The sequence below is a fragment of the Phocoena sinus genome, chromosome 13, assembly GCF_008692025.1.
Source record: "Phocoena sinus isolate mPhoSin1 chromosome 13, mPhoSin1.pri, whole genome shotgun sequence".
Lineage (NCBI taxonomy): Eukaryota > Metazoa > Chordata > Mammalia > Artiodactyla > Phocoenidae > Phocoena > Phocoena sinus.
The window spans coordinates 63,012,294-63,030,356 of record NC_045775.1 but is presented as its reverse complement, the minus strand read 5'-3'; the positions used below and the strand labels follow the sequence as shown (position 1 = coordinate 63,030,356).

The 18,063-nt window shown below is 38.1% G+C and overlaps 1 protein-coding gene across 2 annotated transcripts in view; it reads right to left on the bottom strand.

The window, feature by feature from the left end:
• The window catches only part of ALMS1 (ALMS1 centrosome and basal body associated protein), a 247,530-nt gene that overhangs the window by 220,168 nt on the left and 9,299 nt on the right, over nt 1-18,063 (bottom strand). The window contains exon 2 of one of the 2 annotated variants that reach the window (XM_032652290.1): nt 4,636-4,761. The exons of the other annotated variant lie outside the window; for it this stretch is intronic. Within the exon in view, the coding sequence (XP_032508181.1) occupies nt 4,636-4,761 (126 nt within the window). The remainder of the gene's footprint in view (nt 1-4,635; nt 4,762-18,063) is intronic. 2 annotated transcript variants of the gene reach the window in all.

Below are 18,063 nucleotides of genomic sequence, written 5' to 3'. Positions count from 1 at the left end.
CACACTATCTGATTTCAAGACAGTACAGTAATTAAGAGCACAGTATTAGCATGATGATAGAGATATAAATCAATGGAATAGAGAGTCCAGAAATAGACCCACACGAAGATGCCAAGGGAAAAGGGAGTACTTTCAGCAAATGGTGTTGGAATAACAATTAGATATGCATATGTAAGAAAATGAAGCTGGACCCCCTACTTCACACCATAATCAAAAACCAACTCAAAACAGATTTAGATATAAATGTGAAACTTAAAACTATAAAACTTCAAAAACTCGTTCTCACCTGGGCAAGATTTTGACACCCTCCTCTCCCCTCAACCATGATATACATTGGGCAATGTTTGGAGACATTTTGACGTTTACAAACATGGGGCAGTATTACTGATATCTAGTGGGAAGAGGCCAAGGATGTTTAGCAAAACATCTTACAATACACAGGACAGTCCTGTAAAATAAAGAATTATCTAGCCCAAATATCAAAAGCACCAAGGCTGAGAAACCCTGTTCTAGAAAAAAATATAGGAGAAAATTTTTGTGATCTAGGATTAGGTCAAAATTTACCAGGTTAGACATAAGAAGTAAAAACCATAAAAAAAAAAAAAAATCAATAAACCAACTTCAACTTCATCAAAATTAAAACTTCTACTCTTCAAAAAACAAATAGGACAATTCAAAGGAAAAACCACAGACTGGGAGAAAATATTTGCAAAACATATAAAGGACTTACATCTAGAATATATAAAGAACTCCCAAAACTCAACAAATGGAACAAATCACCCATAAAAAATGGGGAAGAGATTTAAACCAACCCCTTCATTAAGAAGAAACATGGATGGCAAATAAGCACGCAAAAAGATGCACATTATCATTAGGAAAATGCATATTAAAACCACAATGAGGGCTTCCCTGGTGGCACAGTGGTTGAGAGTCTGCCTGCCAATGCAGGGGACACAGGTTTGAGCCCTGGTCTGGGAGGATCCCATATGCCGCGGAGCGGCTAGCCCCGTGAGCCACAATTACTGAGCCTGTGCGTCTGGAGCCTGTGCTCCGCAACGGGAGAGGCCACAATAGTGAGAGGCCCACGCACCGCGGTGAGGAGTGGCCCCCACTTGCCACAACCAGAGAAAGCCCTCACACAGAAACAAAGAGCCATATACAGCCATGAACAAATAAATAAAATTTAAAACAAAAACACACACAATGAGACACCACAACATACCTAGAATGACTAAAAATTTTAAAACAAAAACAAAAAAACCCGACAATACCAAGAGCTGGCAAGGATGCAAAGCAACTAGAACTCCTATACATCGTGGGGAATGCAAAATGGTACAGGCACTTCGGAAAACAGTTTGGCACTTTCTTATAATGTTAAATGTACAGTTACCACATCAGCCAGCAATCCCATTCCTAGGTATTTACCCAAGAGAAATGAAACCAGCTGTCTACCTAAAAACCTGTACATAAGTGGAATACTACTCAGAAATAAATTTTAAAGAGCTACTGATTTATGCAACAACATGGATGAACCTCAAAAGCATGTGCCAAGTGAAAGAAGCCAGATTCAAAAATCTACACATGGGACTTCCCTGGTGGTGCAGTGGTTAAGAATCCGCCTGCCACTGCAGTGGGCACGGGTTTGAGCCCTGGTCCGGGAAGATCCAACATGTCACAGAGCAACAAAGCCCATGCGCCACAACTACCGAGCCTGCGCTCTAGAGCCCGTGAGCCACAACTACTGAGCCCGCGTGCCCCAACTACTGAAGCCCGCACGCCTAGAGCCCGGGCTCCGCAAAGAGAAGCCACTGTAAAGAGAAGCCTGCGCACTGCATAGAAGAGTAGCCCCCACTTGCCACAACCAGAGAAAGCCCGCGTGCAGCAACAAAGACCCAATGCAGCCAAAAATAAATTAATTATTTTTTTAAAAATCTACACACTACAATTCTGAAAGGCAAAACTATAGACAGAAATGAGATTAGCGGTTGCCAGGGACTAAGCATGGGGGAGATGACTGACTACAAAGGGGTACAAGGAAACTTTTTGGGGGTGATGGCAATCAAATGTGTAGTAGTTATATAACTATGTATTTGTCAAAGCTCATCAAACTACACACCTAAAAGAGTTAATTTTGCTGTATTTAAATTATACCTCAATAAACCTGACGTTTTAAAACATGAGGATAAGGTATCAGAAAATAGAGACCAAAAACTCTTGAAAATTTCACTTAACAGGGAGCAGAAACATTAAATGGGACAGTAGCTGGAGAGAAGAAAGGATGAGGCAATTGTACTCAAGTTGCTGGAGCTGATAAGGTCTAGACTGTGACCCTGGGGTAAGCAGGGATAGGAGAAGGTTGGGAGGAGTGAAGGAAAAAAATCTCTGCACATTAGATCAAAGATCCAAGAGTTTCAGACCCTGGATGGGTAATGTAAGCTGAAGTGAAAGAAACTAAAAGACGACAGTGTAGCAAGGGCTATAGTTTTCAATGAATAAAAAAAAGTTAATTTGGATGACAGAGACAAGGATGAATGAGCAGAATAACCAGGAGAAAAGAGGGGAGAGAATTAGGAAGTGGTATAATCCTCCAGTTCTTCTGATGAACACAGGCATAAAGGCAGAAATGAAGAGCTACAGGATCTATCCACGGTTTATATTTTATAAAACAAGCACCAAAAAAAGGCAAGATGTCCATTTTTGGACTGTGCTCTACCATAAACATGCCCTCAGAGAATATTAAACTATTTAGGAATATACCTCTGTATTCGTTTCCTAAAGCTGCCATAATGAACTTACACAAAGTGGAGGGCTTAAAACAACAGAAATTTATTCTCTCACAGTTCTGGAGGCTACAAGTCTGAAATCAAGGTGTTGGCAGGCCATCCAAAGCCTCTAGGGGAGGATTCTTCTTACCTCTTCCTCTTTCTCGAAGCCCCGGGCATTTCCTGGCTTATGGCAGCATAACTCCATCTCTGCCTCTGTCTTCATAGAGCAGACCTCTTCCTGTGTGTCTCTCTCTTACGAGGACACCAGTCATATCGGATTAAGGGCCCACCCTAAATCCAGTATGATCTCTTCTTAATTTAAATAGTTCTATCTTCCATCACTATATTTCCAAATAAGGTCACATTCTGAGGTACTGCAGATTGGGACTTCAACACATCATTTTGGGGCACACAATTCAACCCATAACAATCCCCCTTCCATTTAATGATCACAGAGTACCATGCTTTTTCTGGTCAGGGTTTCTCTTAACCCTTTTCACTTGGCGACAGTAAATCTCCTTCCTCCATACCTTGCATTTAATGGATAATAAATGCAATTTAGGGGAAATTGAAGGTACTAGAAGAAATCTGATACCCAAGTTATTAGATAATCAACCTTAAATAATCATTATGAGTAATGATGCATTTTTTTCTCCAACAAACATATATGAGGCTTTTTCCTATCTGCTCACAATTTTTTCCATTTCTTCTAAGTTTATTACTATGCTCTAGATCAGTGGTTCCCAAAGTATGGTCCAAAGATCCCTGGGGGTCACTGACACCCTTTCAGGGAAGTTAAGTGGGCCTCCCTTTTCTAACTACATATCTATGTAAGGTCAGATTTTCTTCACATAATTCAACCAAAACAATATATCCCAATGGACTAAATGCAGAAGCAGATCTGGGAATTCAGTTATGATGGTTAACTTTATGTGTCAACTTGGCTGTGCCAAGTATTTGGTTAAACATCTGGGTGTGTCTGTGAGGGTGTGTCTGGATGAGATTAACATCTGATCCACAGACTTAGTAAAGGAGACTGCCCTTCTTAAGGTGGGCAGGCCTCATCCAACCCATTAAAGGCCTGAATAGAACAAAAGGCTAAGCAAAAGATAATTCGCTCTCTCTGCCTGATGGTCTTCAAGCTGGGACATCAGTCTTCTGCTTTGGACTTGGACTATCAGCTCACCTGGTCCTTGGACCTCTAGACTTAGGCTAGAACATACACCATCGGTCAGCTCCTGGTTCTCAGGCCTTCAGATTCAGACTGGAACTATACTATCAGCTCTCCTGGATCCCCAGGACAGATATTGGGAACTCTCAGCCTCCATAATCACATGAACCAATTCCTTATTTTACATATATATATATTTGTATATACCTATTTACGTACGTATATGTTTCCTATTGGTTCTATTTTTCTGGAGAACCCTGCCTAATACACCAACTGTCTTCTAGTAAGCCTGACATTAAAGAGATATGCAAAACTGTAAAACAATGCCACCCTTTCAACTAATTTTTTTTGTTTTGGAAAATACCCATTTTTCATTTAAAAATATATTTGTATGTTAATATGTAATGGGTTTGTTATTTCTAAATAAATATTTTTTAAATGTTTTAATTTTTTTGTAAGCTAAATATTGATACAGATAACCCTTATAAACAAAAGCTCTTTAAAATACTTTTGAAGAATGTGAAGGAGTCCTGAGACCAAAAAAAAAAAGTAAACGCTGTTCTACATAATTAAGGCTGCCAAAGATCTATTAGAAAAATGGAATATTAAAGTAATTCACCTCTTTCCATTCTTCATAGCTAAATCAGAATTTCTCATGCTGCTTACCAAAAGATAGTTTGCCAGTTATGCAAGACATACCTGATCATCCCCAGAACACCACTGAGCTGTTTTTTCCAAAGAGACCATATTAGTATCAGAAATCTGTGTTCCACTATTGTTTTGATATAATGGCTGTTGCCATTCATGACAGGTCAATGGAACAACCTGAAGATCAAAAGATTTAAATAGAATAATAACACAATCCTTATGACTAAACAATAATAAAGTCTAACATTTAGATTATGTTTCTCTGTTTATAAAGCACTTTCACAAATATAGTAACATTTGGGCTTCACAACCACTGTCCAAATTATCTTCACTTAAAAATAAGGAAACAGGGATTTAAGGTAACCCAGTAAGGACTCAACATATTCCAACAAACCACAGCAGTTCTTTAACCTCCTATGTTTAGCAGTAAAAGAAGCAAGCAGAAACAAGCAAGTTATCTATTTTACAATCTTACTATTTGAGACACCTAAGAAATTAACTCTAATAATAGGAACTAAAATCATCTTATAGCATGGAAAGTGGGGACAAAGTTAGGCTCATTTTGTGAAATCAGGAGTTGAAGCAGGGCTCTCCCATCTGTGAAAGAAGGCAATAAAAGCTGTGACTACTGCCCAAGGCTGAAGCAATGCACATGGAAAAGATCAGAGGTTATCAAACAAAAGTGACCTCAGTCAACTCACCTGCTGGTTCAGGTACTGGTTATTGAGATTTTCCCCAATATTCTTGGAGAGAAAGAACCCAAAGCTTCCAATATAAACCTTCCTTATAAAGAAGGAACAACAAGGGGCAAGGCAGAGACAACCAAAAAAAACACCAGGTAGAGAAGGATGTACCAAAAGAGAAAACAAAGTAACACTCCTGCTAAAAATGAGATTACAAACTATACTTTCAGAAGACTTTAAAATGAGAATATCTCAGACCCTTAAAGAGACTTTTTAAAAAGACACAATGTCCATAAAAAAAGAAGAGGTTATTAAAAGTAAAACAGGCAGTTATGAGTCAAGAAAAGATGAATGCTAACACAACCAAAAATGTGAAAGAGCCTCTGAAGGAAACCCAAGGTCATAAGATTTTTTCCCCCCAGAATTAACAGTTACTACACTAACAAAACATTTTTACAGAGCGCTTACAACAATGTGCTTTTGACCATAGAAAGGCAAGCTTAACTTAAAATCTATTCAACTAAAGAGATTTCTATGGTATCAACTCTTCCAAGAGGTTTTTCTCAAAAGGTAGAACACCATGGGGCACACCCACCTTGCTTCAATGGCATTTTTTAAGGGATAAAGAATAGAAAAGCAAAGAAAGGCATTTTGCAAATTCATTTTGGCAATTTGAAATCCCTAAATAAATAACAATACAGCCAATGTTTTGGCACAGTTAGTCTTCTTTGAGCCCTCGAGGAAAGAATGCCAAAATGAATGTTCAAAATGGTTATTCACTGCAACTAAATAATACTGGGTGTAGAGCACAGGGTGTTGCCTTTGAAAATTGCTAATTCACATTAGCTTACAATAAAAGAGTTTGATTCATTAGGATATTTGTAGAACACTAATGATACAATATTAAGAAACCAGCACTTTGACAACTAACCCCAACGTGTGAGAAAAAAGAACACTCTCTCAATTTTATCAGCTAAAAAAAAACCCCAAAAGTTAAAATTAAATATTAAAAGTTCTTATTAAAAAATACATTTTCCCGAACTTACTTTTATTACCTACTTGATGGTTTATAGACTTCATTAAGGAAATTAATTTCTAATAATTCCCATATGTTTGATCAGTTTTCCCAGTTGCCTCTGGATAGTGGTATAACCCAAATACTTGAAAGAGAATTCTTGAGAATAATGCTTCAAAACTAAGCAGGTGTCATCAGCAACTCTCTGATCTGAGATTAAATGTCTTTTGGTATAAATAAACAGTTTCAGAGTCTTTCCCTGAGTCATTTTTTAATATTAAAAGTGAGCAGTCTGGGTCTTCCCTGGTGGCCCAGTGGCTAAGACTCTGCACTCCCAATGCAGGGGGCCCGGGTTTGATCCCTGGTCAGGGATATAGATACTGCATGCATGTCACAACTAAAGATCCCACGTGCCACAACGAAAATCCTGTGTGCCACAACTAAGACACAGTGCAGCCAAAATAAATAAATAAATATTTTAAAAAAGAAATACTGGTCTTTAGTAGTCTTCCAACTACATGTTGTCTATCAAAGAAACATTTTAGATATAAGGATACATATCGATTCCAAGTAAAAGGATGAAAAAAGAGATTTCATGCAAATAGTAACCAAAAGAGCACAGGAGTGGCTATATCAATTTCAGACAAAATAGACTTTAAGTCAAAAACCGTTACAAGAGACGAAGAAATACATCATATAATGATAAAAGGGTCAATTCAGGGCTTCCCTGGTTGTGCAGTGGTTAAGAATCTGCCTGCCAATGCAGGGAACACAGGTTCGAGCCCTGGTCCGGGAAGATCCCACATGCTGCAGAGCAACTAAGCCCATGAGCCACAACTATTGAGCCTGCACCCTAGAGCCCACGAGCCACAACTACTGAAGCCCGCATACCACAACTACTGAAGCCCACACGCTTAGAGCCCGTACTCTGCAACAATAGAAGCAACTGCAATGAGAAGCCCGCAACTAGAGAAAACCCACACAAAGCAACGAGGACCCAATGCAGCCATAAATAAATAAATTTTATTTTTTTAAAAAGGGGTCAATTCACCAAGATTTATAAGTATTTATGCACCAAACCTCAGAGCTCCTAAATTAATGAGGCAGATGTTGAAAGAATTGAAGAGAGAAATACACAGCAACATAAGAGGCTTCAACACCCGGCTTCAACACCCACTTTCAATAATGAACAGAACAACCATACAGAAGAATAAGGAAATATAGAAATTGAACAGCACTACAGACCAATCAGACATAACATATATACAGAACACTCCACCCAACAACAGAACACATTTTCTCAAGTACACATGCAACATTCTACAGGATAGAACACATGTCTAGCCACAAAGCAAGTCTTAATAAATTCAAGAAGACTGAAATCATAATACACTATCTTTTCCAATCACAATGGAATGAAACTAGAAACAAATAGCACAAGAAAAACTGGAAATTTTACAATATGTGGAAATTAAACACGTGTCTTACAAAACCAGTGGGTCAAACAAGAAGTCACAAAGGAAATTAGAAAATACCTGGACACAGATGAAAACGCAAAATGCCAAAAAACTTATGGACGCAGCGAAAGAAGTACTAAGAAGGAAGTTTATAGCCGTAAATGCATATATTAAAAAAAGGCAAGATCTCAAGTAAGCAATCTAACTTGTACCTCAAGGAACTAAAAGAACTAAACATAAAGCAGGCAGAAGGAAGGAAATAACAAAGATTACAGCACAGATAAATGAAATAGTCAACAGGAAAAAAAAAATCATGAAACTAAAAGTGTGCTTTTCAGAAGATCAACAATATTGACAACCTCTTAGCCAGACTGACTAAGGAAAAAAAGAAGACTCAAATAATAAAATCAGAAATGAAAGAGGGAATATTACAACCAATGCCACAGAAATAAGGATTATAAGAGAATAAATACTATGAACAACTGTATACCAACAAATTGGATAGCCAAGAAGACACACATAAATCCCTAGAAAGACACAACCTACCAAGACTGAATCATGAAAAAATAGAAAATCTGAACAAACATATAACTAGCAAGGAGATTCAATCAGTAATCAAAAACCTGCCAACACAGAAAAGCCAAGGACCAGATGGCTTCAATCATCCTCAACAAAATACTAGCACACAGAATTCACAACACATTAAAAGAAGTATGTATACACCATGATCAAGTGGGAATTAACCATGAAATGTAAGGATGATTCAACACATAAAAATCAACCAATATAATACTTCACATTAACAGAATGAAGGACAAAACCACACGATCATCTTGACTGATACAGAAAAAGCAGTTGACAATGCTCAACACCCTTTCATGAAAAAGCACTCAACAAATCAGGAATGGAAGGAAACTAATCAATATAATAAAGGCCATTTATGAGGGCCCACAACTAACTCACACCACACTCAACAGTGTAAAACTGAAAGCTTTTCCTCTAAGACCAGGAACAAGGCAAGAATGCCAACTCTTGCCACTTCTATTCAACACATTATTGGAAGTCCCAGCTAGAGCAAAGAGACCCCAGGAATAAACTCTCACATACATGGTCAAATGATTTTCAGCAAAGGTATCAAGACCATTCAATGGGAAAAGGATAGTCTTTTCAACAACTGTTGCTCATAAAACTGGTTATCCACATGCAAAAGAATGAAGTTACACTCTCACCTAGCAACATACACAAAACTCAACTCTAAATGGACCGAAGACTTAAATGTTAAGACCTAAAACTATAAAACTCTTAGAAAACTCAGAGCAAAAGTTGCACAACAGCAGATTTGGCAGTGATTTCCTGGATATGATATCAAAGGCACAAGAAACAAAAAAAACAATAGACAAACTGGATTTCATGAAAATTCTTAAATACCTGAATAGACAACAAATCATCCCAAATTGAGGAGGTGGACTTTGGGAGCAAGATAGATAATTTTTTGCCCTTCTCCTCTTTTTGTGAGTGTGTATGTGTAGGCTTCTGTGTGAGATTTTGTCTGTATAGCTTTGCTTTCACCATTTGTCCTAGGGTTCTGACCGTCTGGTTTTTTTCTCTTTTTTCTTTTTACTTAAAAAAATTTTTTTTCTTAATAATTATTTTTATTTTAATAACTTTATTTTATTTTATCCTACTTTATTTTATCCTCCTACCTTCCTTCCTTCCTTTCTTTCTCTCTATTTTTTCTCCCTTTTATTCTGAGCCGTGTAGATGAAAGGCTCTTGGTGCTCCAGCCAGGGATCAGTGCTGTGCCTCTGAGGTGGGAGAGCCAACTTCAGGACAGTGGTCCACGAGACCTCCCAGCTCCATGTAAAATCAAACCACAAAAATCTCCCAGAGATCTCCATCTCAACACCAAGACCACACCCAGCTTCACTCAATGACCAGCAAGCTACAGTGCTGGACACCCTATGCCAAACAACTAACAAGACAGGAACACAGCCCCATCCATTAGCAGAGAGGCTGCCTAAAATCATAATAAGGCTACAGACACCCCAAAACACACCACCAAACGTGGACCTCCCCACCAGGAAGACAAGATCCAGCCTCATTCACCAGAACATAGGCACTAGGCCCCTCCACCAGGAAACTACACAACCCACTGAACCAAACTTAGCCACTGGGGGCAGACACCAAAAACAATGGGAACTACAAACCTGCAGCCTGCGAAAAGGAGACCCCAAACGCAGTAAGAGAAGCAAAATGAGAAGACAGAAAACCACACAGTAGATGAAGGAGCAAGGTAAAAACCCACCAGACCTAACAAATAAAGAGGAAATAGGCAGTCTACCTGAAAAAGAATTCAGAATAATGATAGTAAAGATAATCCAAAATCTTGGAAATAGAATAGAGAAAATGCAAGAAACATTTAACAAGGACCTAGAAGACCTAAAGAGGAAACAAGCAATGATGAACCACACAATAAATGAAATTAAAAATACTCTAGAAGGCATCAATAGCAGAATAACTGAGGCAGGAGAACGGAAAAGTGACCTGGAAGATAAAACAGTGGAAATAACTACTGCAGAGCAGAATAAAAAAAAAGAATGAAAAGAACTGAGGACAGTCTCAGAGACCTCTGGGATAACATTAAATGCACCAACATTCGAATTATAGGGGTCCCAGAAGAAGAAGAGAAAAAGAAAGGGACTGAGAAAATATTTGAAGAGATTATGGTTGAAAACTTCCCTAATATGGGAAAGGAAATAGTTAATCAAGTCCAGGAAGCACAGAGAATCTCATACAGGATAAATCCAAGGAGAAATACACCAAGACACATATTAATCAAACTATCAAAAATTAAATACAAAGAAAACATATTAAAAGCAGCAAGGGAAAAACAACAAATAACACACAAGGGAATCCCCATAAGGTTAACAGCTGATCTTTCAGCAGAAACTCTGCAAGCCAGAAGGGAGTGGCAGGACGTATTTAAAGTGATGAAGGAGAAAAACCTACAACCAAGATTACTCTACCCAGAAAGGATCTCATTCAGATTTGATGGAGAACTTAAAACCTTTACAAACAAGCAAAAGCTGAGAGAGTTCAGCACCACCAAACCAGCTTTACAACAACTGCTAAAGGAACTTCTCTAGGCAAGAAACACAAGAGAAGGAAAAGACCTACAAAAATAAACCCAAAACAATTAAGTAAATGGGAATAGGAACATACATATCGATAATTACCTTAAATGTAAATGGATTAAATGCTCCCACGAAAAGACACAGACTGACTGAATGGATACAAAAACAACACCCGTATATATGCTGTCCACAAGAGACCCACTTCAGACCTAGGGACACATAAAGACTGAAAGTGAGGAGATGGAAAAAGATATTCCATGCAAATGGAAATCAGAAGAAAGCTGGAGTAGCAATTCTCATATCAGACAAAACAGACTTTAAAATAAAGACTATTACAAGAGACAAAGAAGGATACTACATAATGATCAAAGGATAGATCCAAGAAGAAGGTATAACAGTTGTAAATATTTATGCACCCAACATAGGAGCACCTAAATACATAAGGCAAATACTAACAGCCATAAAAGGGGAAATCAGCAGTAACGCAATCATAGTAGGGGACTTTAACACCCCACTTCCACCAATGGACAGATCATCCAAAATGAAAATAAATATGGAAACATAAGCTTTAAATGATACATTAAACAAGATGGACTTAATTGATATTTATAGGACTTTTCATCCAAAAACAACAGAATACACATTTTTCTCAAGTGCTCATGCAACATTCTCCAGGATAGATCATATCTTGGGTCAATAATCTAGCCTTGGTAAATTTCAGAAAATTGAAATGATTATCAAGTATCTTTTCCAACTACAACACTAGGAGACTAGATATCAATTACAGGAAAAGATCTGTAAAAAATACAAACACATGGAGCTAAACAATACACTACTTAATAACGAAGTGACCACTGAAGAAATCAAAGAGGAAATCAAAAAATACCTAGAAACAAATGACAATGGAGACCTGACGACTCAAAGCCTATGGGATGCAGCAAAAGCAGTTCTAAGAGGGAAGTTTATAGCAATACAATCCTACCTTAAAAACAGGAAACATTCCAAATAAACAACCTAACCTTGCACCTAAAGCAATTAGAGAAAGAAGAACAAACAAACCCCAATTTAGCAGAAGGAAAGAAATCATAAAGATCAGATCAGAAATAAATGAAAAAGAAGGAAACAATAGCAAAGATCAATAAAACTAAAAGCTGGTTCTTTGAGAAGATAAACAAAATTGATAAACCATTAGCTAGACTCATCAAGAAAAAAAGGGAGAAGACTCAAATCAATAGAATTAGAAATGAAATAGGAGAAACAACAACTGACACTGCAGAAATACAAAAGATCATGAGAGATTACTACAAGCAGCTCTATGCCAATAAAATGGACAACCTGGAAGAAATGAACAAATTCTTAGAAATGCACAACCTGCCGAGACTGAGCCAGGAAGAAATATAAAATATGAACAGACCAATCACAAGTAATGAAACTGAAAGTGTGATTTAAAATCTTCCAACAAACAAAAGCCCAGGACCAGACAGCTTCACAGGCGAATTCTATCAAACATTTGGAGAAGAGCTAACACCTATCCTTCTCAAACTCTTCCAAAATATAGCAGAGGGAGGAACACTCCCAAACTCATTCTATGAGGCCACCATCACCCTGATACCAAAACCAGACAAAGATGTCACAAAGAAAGAAACTATAGGACAATATCACTGATGAAAACAGATGCAAAAATCCTCAACAAAATACTAGCAAACAGAATCCAACAGCACATTTAAAGGATCATACACAATGATCATGTGGGGTTTATTCCAGGAATGCAAGGATTCTTCAATATACGCAAATCAATCAACGTGATACACCATATTAACAAATTGAAGGACAAAAACCATATGATCATCTCAATAGATGCAGAAAAAGCTTTCGACAAAATTCAACACGCATTTATGATAAAAACCCTGCAGAAAGTAGGCATAGAGGGAACTTTCCTCAACATAAAGAAGGCCATATATGACAAACCCACAGCCAACATCGTCCTCAATGGTGAAAAACTGAAAACATTTCCACTAAAATCAGGAAAAAGACAAGGTTGCCCACTCTCACCACTCTTATTCAACATAGCTTTGGAAGTTCTAGCCACAGCAATCAGAGAAGAAAAAGAAATAAAAGGAATCCAAGTCGAAAAAGAAGAAGTAAAGCTGTCACTGTTTGCAGATGACATGATACTATTCATAGAGAATCCTAAAGATGCTACTAGAAAACTACTAGAGCTAATCAATGAATTTGGTAAAGTAGCAGGATAAAAAATAAATGCACAGAAATCTCTGGCATTCTTATACACTCGTGATGAAAAATCTGAAAGTGAAATTAAGAAAACACTCCCATTTACTATTGCAACAAAAAGAATAAAATATCTAGGAATAAACCTACCTAAGGAGAAAAAAGAACTGTATGCAGAAAATTATAAGACACTGATGAAAGAAATTAAAGATGATACAAATAGATGGAAAGATATACCATGTTCTTGGATTGGAAGAATCAACATTGTGAAAATGACTCTGCTACCCAAAGCAATCTACAGATTCAATGCAATCCCTATCAAAGTACCACAGGCATTTTTTAGAGAACTAAAACAACAAATTTCACGATTTGTATGGAAACACAGAAGACCTCGAATAGCCAAAGCAATCTTGAGAAAGAAAAATGGAGCTGCAGGAATCAGGCTCCCTGACTTCAGACTATACTACAAAGCTACAGGAATCAAGACAGTATGGTACTGGCACAAAAACAGAAATATAGATCAATGGAACAGGATAGAAAGTTCAGAGATAAACCCACACACATATGATCACCTTCTCTTTGATAAAGGAGGCAAGAATATACAATGGAGAAAAGACAGCCTCTTCAATAAGTGGTGCTGGGAAAACTGGACAGGTACATGTAAAAGTATGAAATTAGAACACTCCCTAACACCATACACAAAAATAAACTCAAAATGGATTAAAGACCTAAATGTAAGGCCAGACACTATCAAACTCTTAGAGGAAAACATGGGCAGAACACTCTATGACATAAATCACAGCAAGATCCTTTTTGACCCACTTCCTAGAGAAACGGAAATAAAAACAAAAATAAACAAATGGAACCTAATGAAACTTAAAAGCTTTTGCCCGCGTACCACAAAAAGAAAAAAAAACAACTAAAAATAGAACAACCATACGACCCAGCAATCTCACTACTGGGCATATACCCTGAGAAAACCATAATTCAAAAAGAGTTATGTACCAAAATGTTCATTGCAGCTCTATTTACAATAGCCAGGACATGGAAGCAACCTAAGTGTCCATCGACAGATGAATGGATAAAGAAGATGTGGCACAAATATACAATGGAATATTACTCAGCCATAAAAAGAAACGAAATTGAGTTATTTGTAGTGAGGTGGATGGACCAAGAGTCTGTCATACAGAGTGAAGTAAGTCAGAAAAAGAAAGACAAATACCGTATGCTAACACATATATATGGAATGTAAGAAAATAAAATGTCATGAAGAGCCTAGGGGTAGGACGGGAATAAAGACACAGACCTACTAGAGCATGGACTTGAGTATATGGGGAGGGGGAAGGGTAAGCTGTGATGAAGTGAGAGAGTGGCATGGACATATATACACTACCAAACGTAGAGTGCATAGCTAGTGGGAAGCAGCCGCATGGCACAGGGAGATCAGCTAGGTGGTTTGTGACCACCTAGAGGGGTGGGATAGGGAGGGTGGGAGGGAGGGACGGAGGGAGACGCAAGAGGGAAGAGATATGGGAACATATGTATATGTATATCTGACTCACTCTGTTGTAAAGCAGAAACTAACACACCATTTTAAAGCAATTATACTCCAATAAAGATGTTAAAAAAAAAAAGTACAAGAGAATATTATTCAGCCTTAAAAGGAAGTTAATCTGGTCATATGTTACAATGTGCATGAACCTTGAGGACATTAAGCTAAGTGAAATAAGCCAGTCACAAAAGACCAATAGTGTATGATTCCTCTTAAATGAGGTATCCAAATTAATCAAATTCACAGAAACACAAAGTAGAATGGTTGTTACTAGGGGCTGGGGTGAGAGGGAATGCGGAGTTGGTTGTTTACAGGTGCAGAGCTTCAGTTTAAGAATTCAGGACATTGGTTGCACAACAATGTTAACATATTTAACATTATTGAACTGTACACTTTAAAATGGTTAACGTGGTTAAGATGTTATGTGTATTTTACCACATAAAATTTTTTAAAAAATTTTCAATCCCCACATAAACCAAAACAGAAAATTTATTTCTTTTACAAGAAATACTAAGGGAAGTGCCTAAGGGACATTTCAGAATGATAAAAGGGTCAATCCACCAAGACTACCTAATAATTAAAAATATATATGCACCTAGCATCAGAGCTCCAAAACACCTTAAGTAAAAACTAACAGAACTGGGAACTGCCCTGGTGGTGCAGTGATTAAGAATCCACCTGCCAATTCAGGGGACATGGGTTCGAGCTCTGCTCCGGTAAGATCCCACATGCCGCAGAGCAACCAAATCCGTGCACCACAACTACTGAGCCTGCGTTCTAGAGCCCACAAGCCACAGCTACTGAGCCCATGTGCTGCAACTGTTGAAGCCAGTGCGCCCAGAGCCCATGTTCCGCAAAGGGAGAGGCCACTGCAATGAGAAGCCCAGGCACCGCAGCGAAGAGCAGCCCCCACTCCCACAACTAGGGAAAAAGCACGCACGCAGCAACGAACACCCAACACAGCCAAAAATAAATAAATAAATAAGGTTATTAAAAAAACTAACAGAACTGAAGGAAAAAAGAGACAATCCAACAATAATTAGACCTCAATACTCCAGGTTCCAAAAGCAGTGGATGGATAGAGATTCTGTGGATGATTCTTGAACATTAAAAAAACAAAAAAAAACAGAGCAAATGTCAATGGCTCTCCTATATACCAGCAATGAACAACTGGAATTTGAAATTAAAAACACAATACCATTGGGGCTTCCGTGGCGGTCCAGTGGTTAAGACTCCACACTTCTGCTGCAGGGGGTGCAGGTTTGATCCCTGGTCAGGAAACTAAGATCCCACATGCCACATGGCATGGCCAAAAAAAACCTCAAAAAACAAAAAAACACCACAATACCATTTACATTAGCACCCCAAAAATTAAATACTTAGGTATAAATCTAACCAAATATATACAAGATCTACATGAGGGAAACTATAAAACTCCGGCGAAAGAAATCAAAAAGGAACTAATTAAATGGATGAATAGTCCTTTTTCATGGTTAGAAAGACTCAATACTGTCAACGTCAGTTCCTCCCAACCTGTTGTATAGATTCAATACAATTCCAATCAAAATCCAAGAAAATTATTTTGTGGACATTGACAAACTGGTTCTAAAGTTTATATGAAGAGTCAAAATACCCAGCATAGCCAGCACAAAATTGAAGAAGCCAAAGTGGGAGGATTGATACTACTTGACTTAAAGACTTACTTATAAAGCTACAGCAATCAAGAGTGTGGTATTGGTGAAAGACTAGACAAACAGATCACTGTAACACAACAGGGTCCAGAAATAGACCCACATAAAGACAACTGATAATTGACAAAGGAACAAAGGCAACGTAATGGAGCAAAGACAGTCTTTTCAACAAATTATGCTGGAATAACTGGACATCCACGTGCAAAAAGTGAATCTAGACACAGATCTTACCCCTTCCACAAAACTTAACTCAAAATGGATCATAGATGTAAATGCAGAATGCAAAACTATAAAAACTATAAAACACCTAGAAGATAATATAGGAGAAAACCTAGATCACCTTGGCTATGGTGATCACTTTTTAGGTACAACACGAAAGGCACAATCCCTGAAATAACTGATAAGCTGCACTCATCAAAATTAAAAACCTTTGTTCTGTGGAAGACAGTGTCAAGAGAATGAGAAGACAAGCCACAGACTGGGAGAAGATATTTCTAACAGACATATCTGATAAGGACTGTTAACCAAAATATACAAAGAACTCTTAAAACTCAACAATATGAACACAAACAACTTGGTTAGAAAATGGGCAACAGACCACCAAAGAAGATATACAACTGGAATAGGCATATGAAAAGATGCTAAGTATCATTTATCATTAGGGAACTGTAAAGTAAAACAATGAGACACTACTACCTACCTATTAGAATAGCCAAAATCCAAAACACTGACAACAAATGCTGCCAAGGATATGGAACAACAGGAACTCTCATTCACTGCTGAATGATGGTGGGAAAGCAAAATGGTACAGTCACTTTGTAAGACAATTTGGCAATTTCTTATAAAACTAAACATGTTATTAGCATACAATCTAGTAATCAAACTCCTTGGTACTGACCCAAATGGACTGAAAAGATGTGTCTACATAAAAGCCTGCACATGGATGTTTAGAGCAGCTTTACACATAACTGCCAAAACTTGAAAGCAACTAAAATATCCTTTAGTAGGTGAATGGATAAGATAAACTGTGGTACATCTAGACAATGTAATATTATTCAGCACTAAAAAGAAATGAGCTGGGCTTCCCTGGTGGCGCAGTGGTTAAGAGTCCACCTGCCGATGCAGGGGACACGGGTTCGTGCCCCAGTCCAGGAAGATCCCACATGCCACGGAGCGGCTGGGCCCGTGAGCCATGGCTGCTGAGCCTGCGCGTCCAGAGCCTGTGCTCCGCAACGGGAGAGGCCACAACAGTGAGAGGCCTGTGTACCACAAAAAAAAAAAAGAGAAAAGAAATGAACTACCAAGTCATGAAAAGACATGGAGAAACTATATTGTACCATAATGGTGGATACATGCCATTATACGTTTGTCAAAAACCATAGAATGTACAATACCAAAAGTGAGCCCTAATGTAAACTCTGGCTTTGGATGTCAATGTAGATTCACTGTAACAAACACACTCCACTCTGATGTGGGATATTGACAGTGGAGGAGGCTGTGCATGTGTGGGGGCAGGAGGTGGATGGGAAATCTCTGTACTATCTGATCAATTTTTCTTTGAACCTAAAACTGCTCTAAAAAATGGTCTGTTGAGGGAATTCCCTGGGGTGGTCTAGTGATTAGGATTCCGTGCTTTCACTGCCAAAGGCACAGGTTCAGTCCCTGGTTGGGGAACTAAGATCCCACAAGCTGTGGGGTGCAGCAAAAAAAAAAAACAA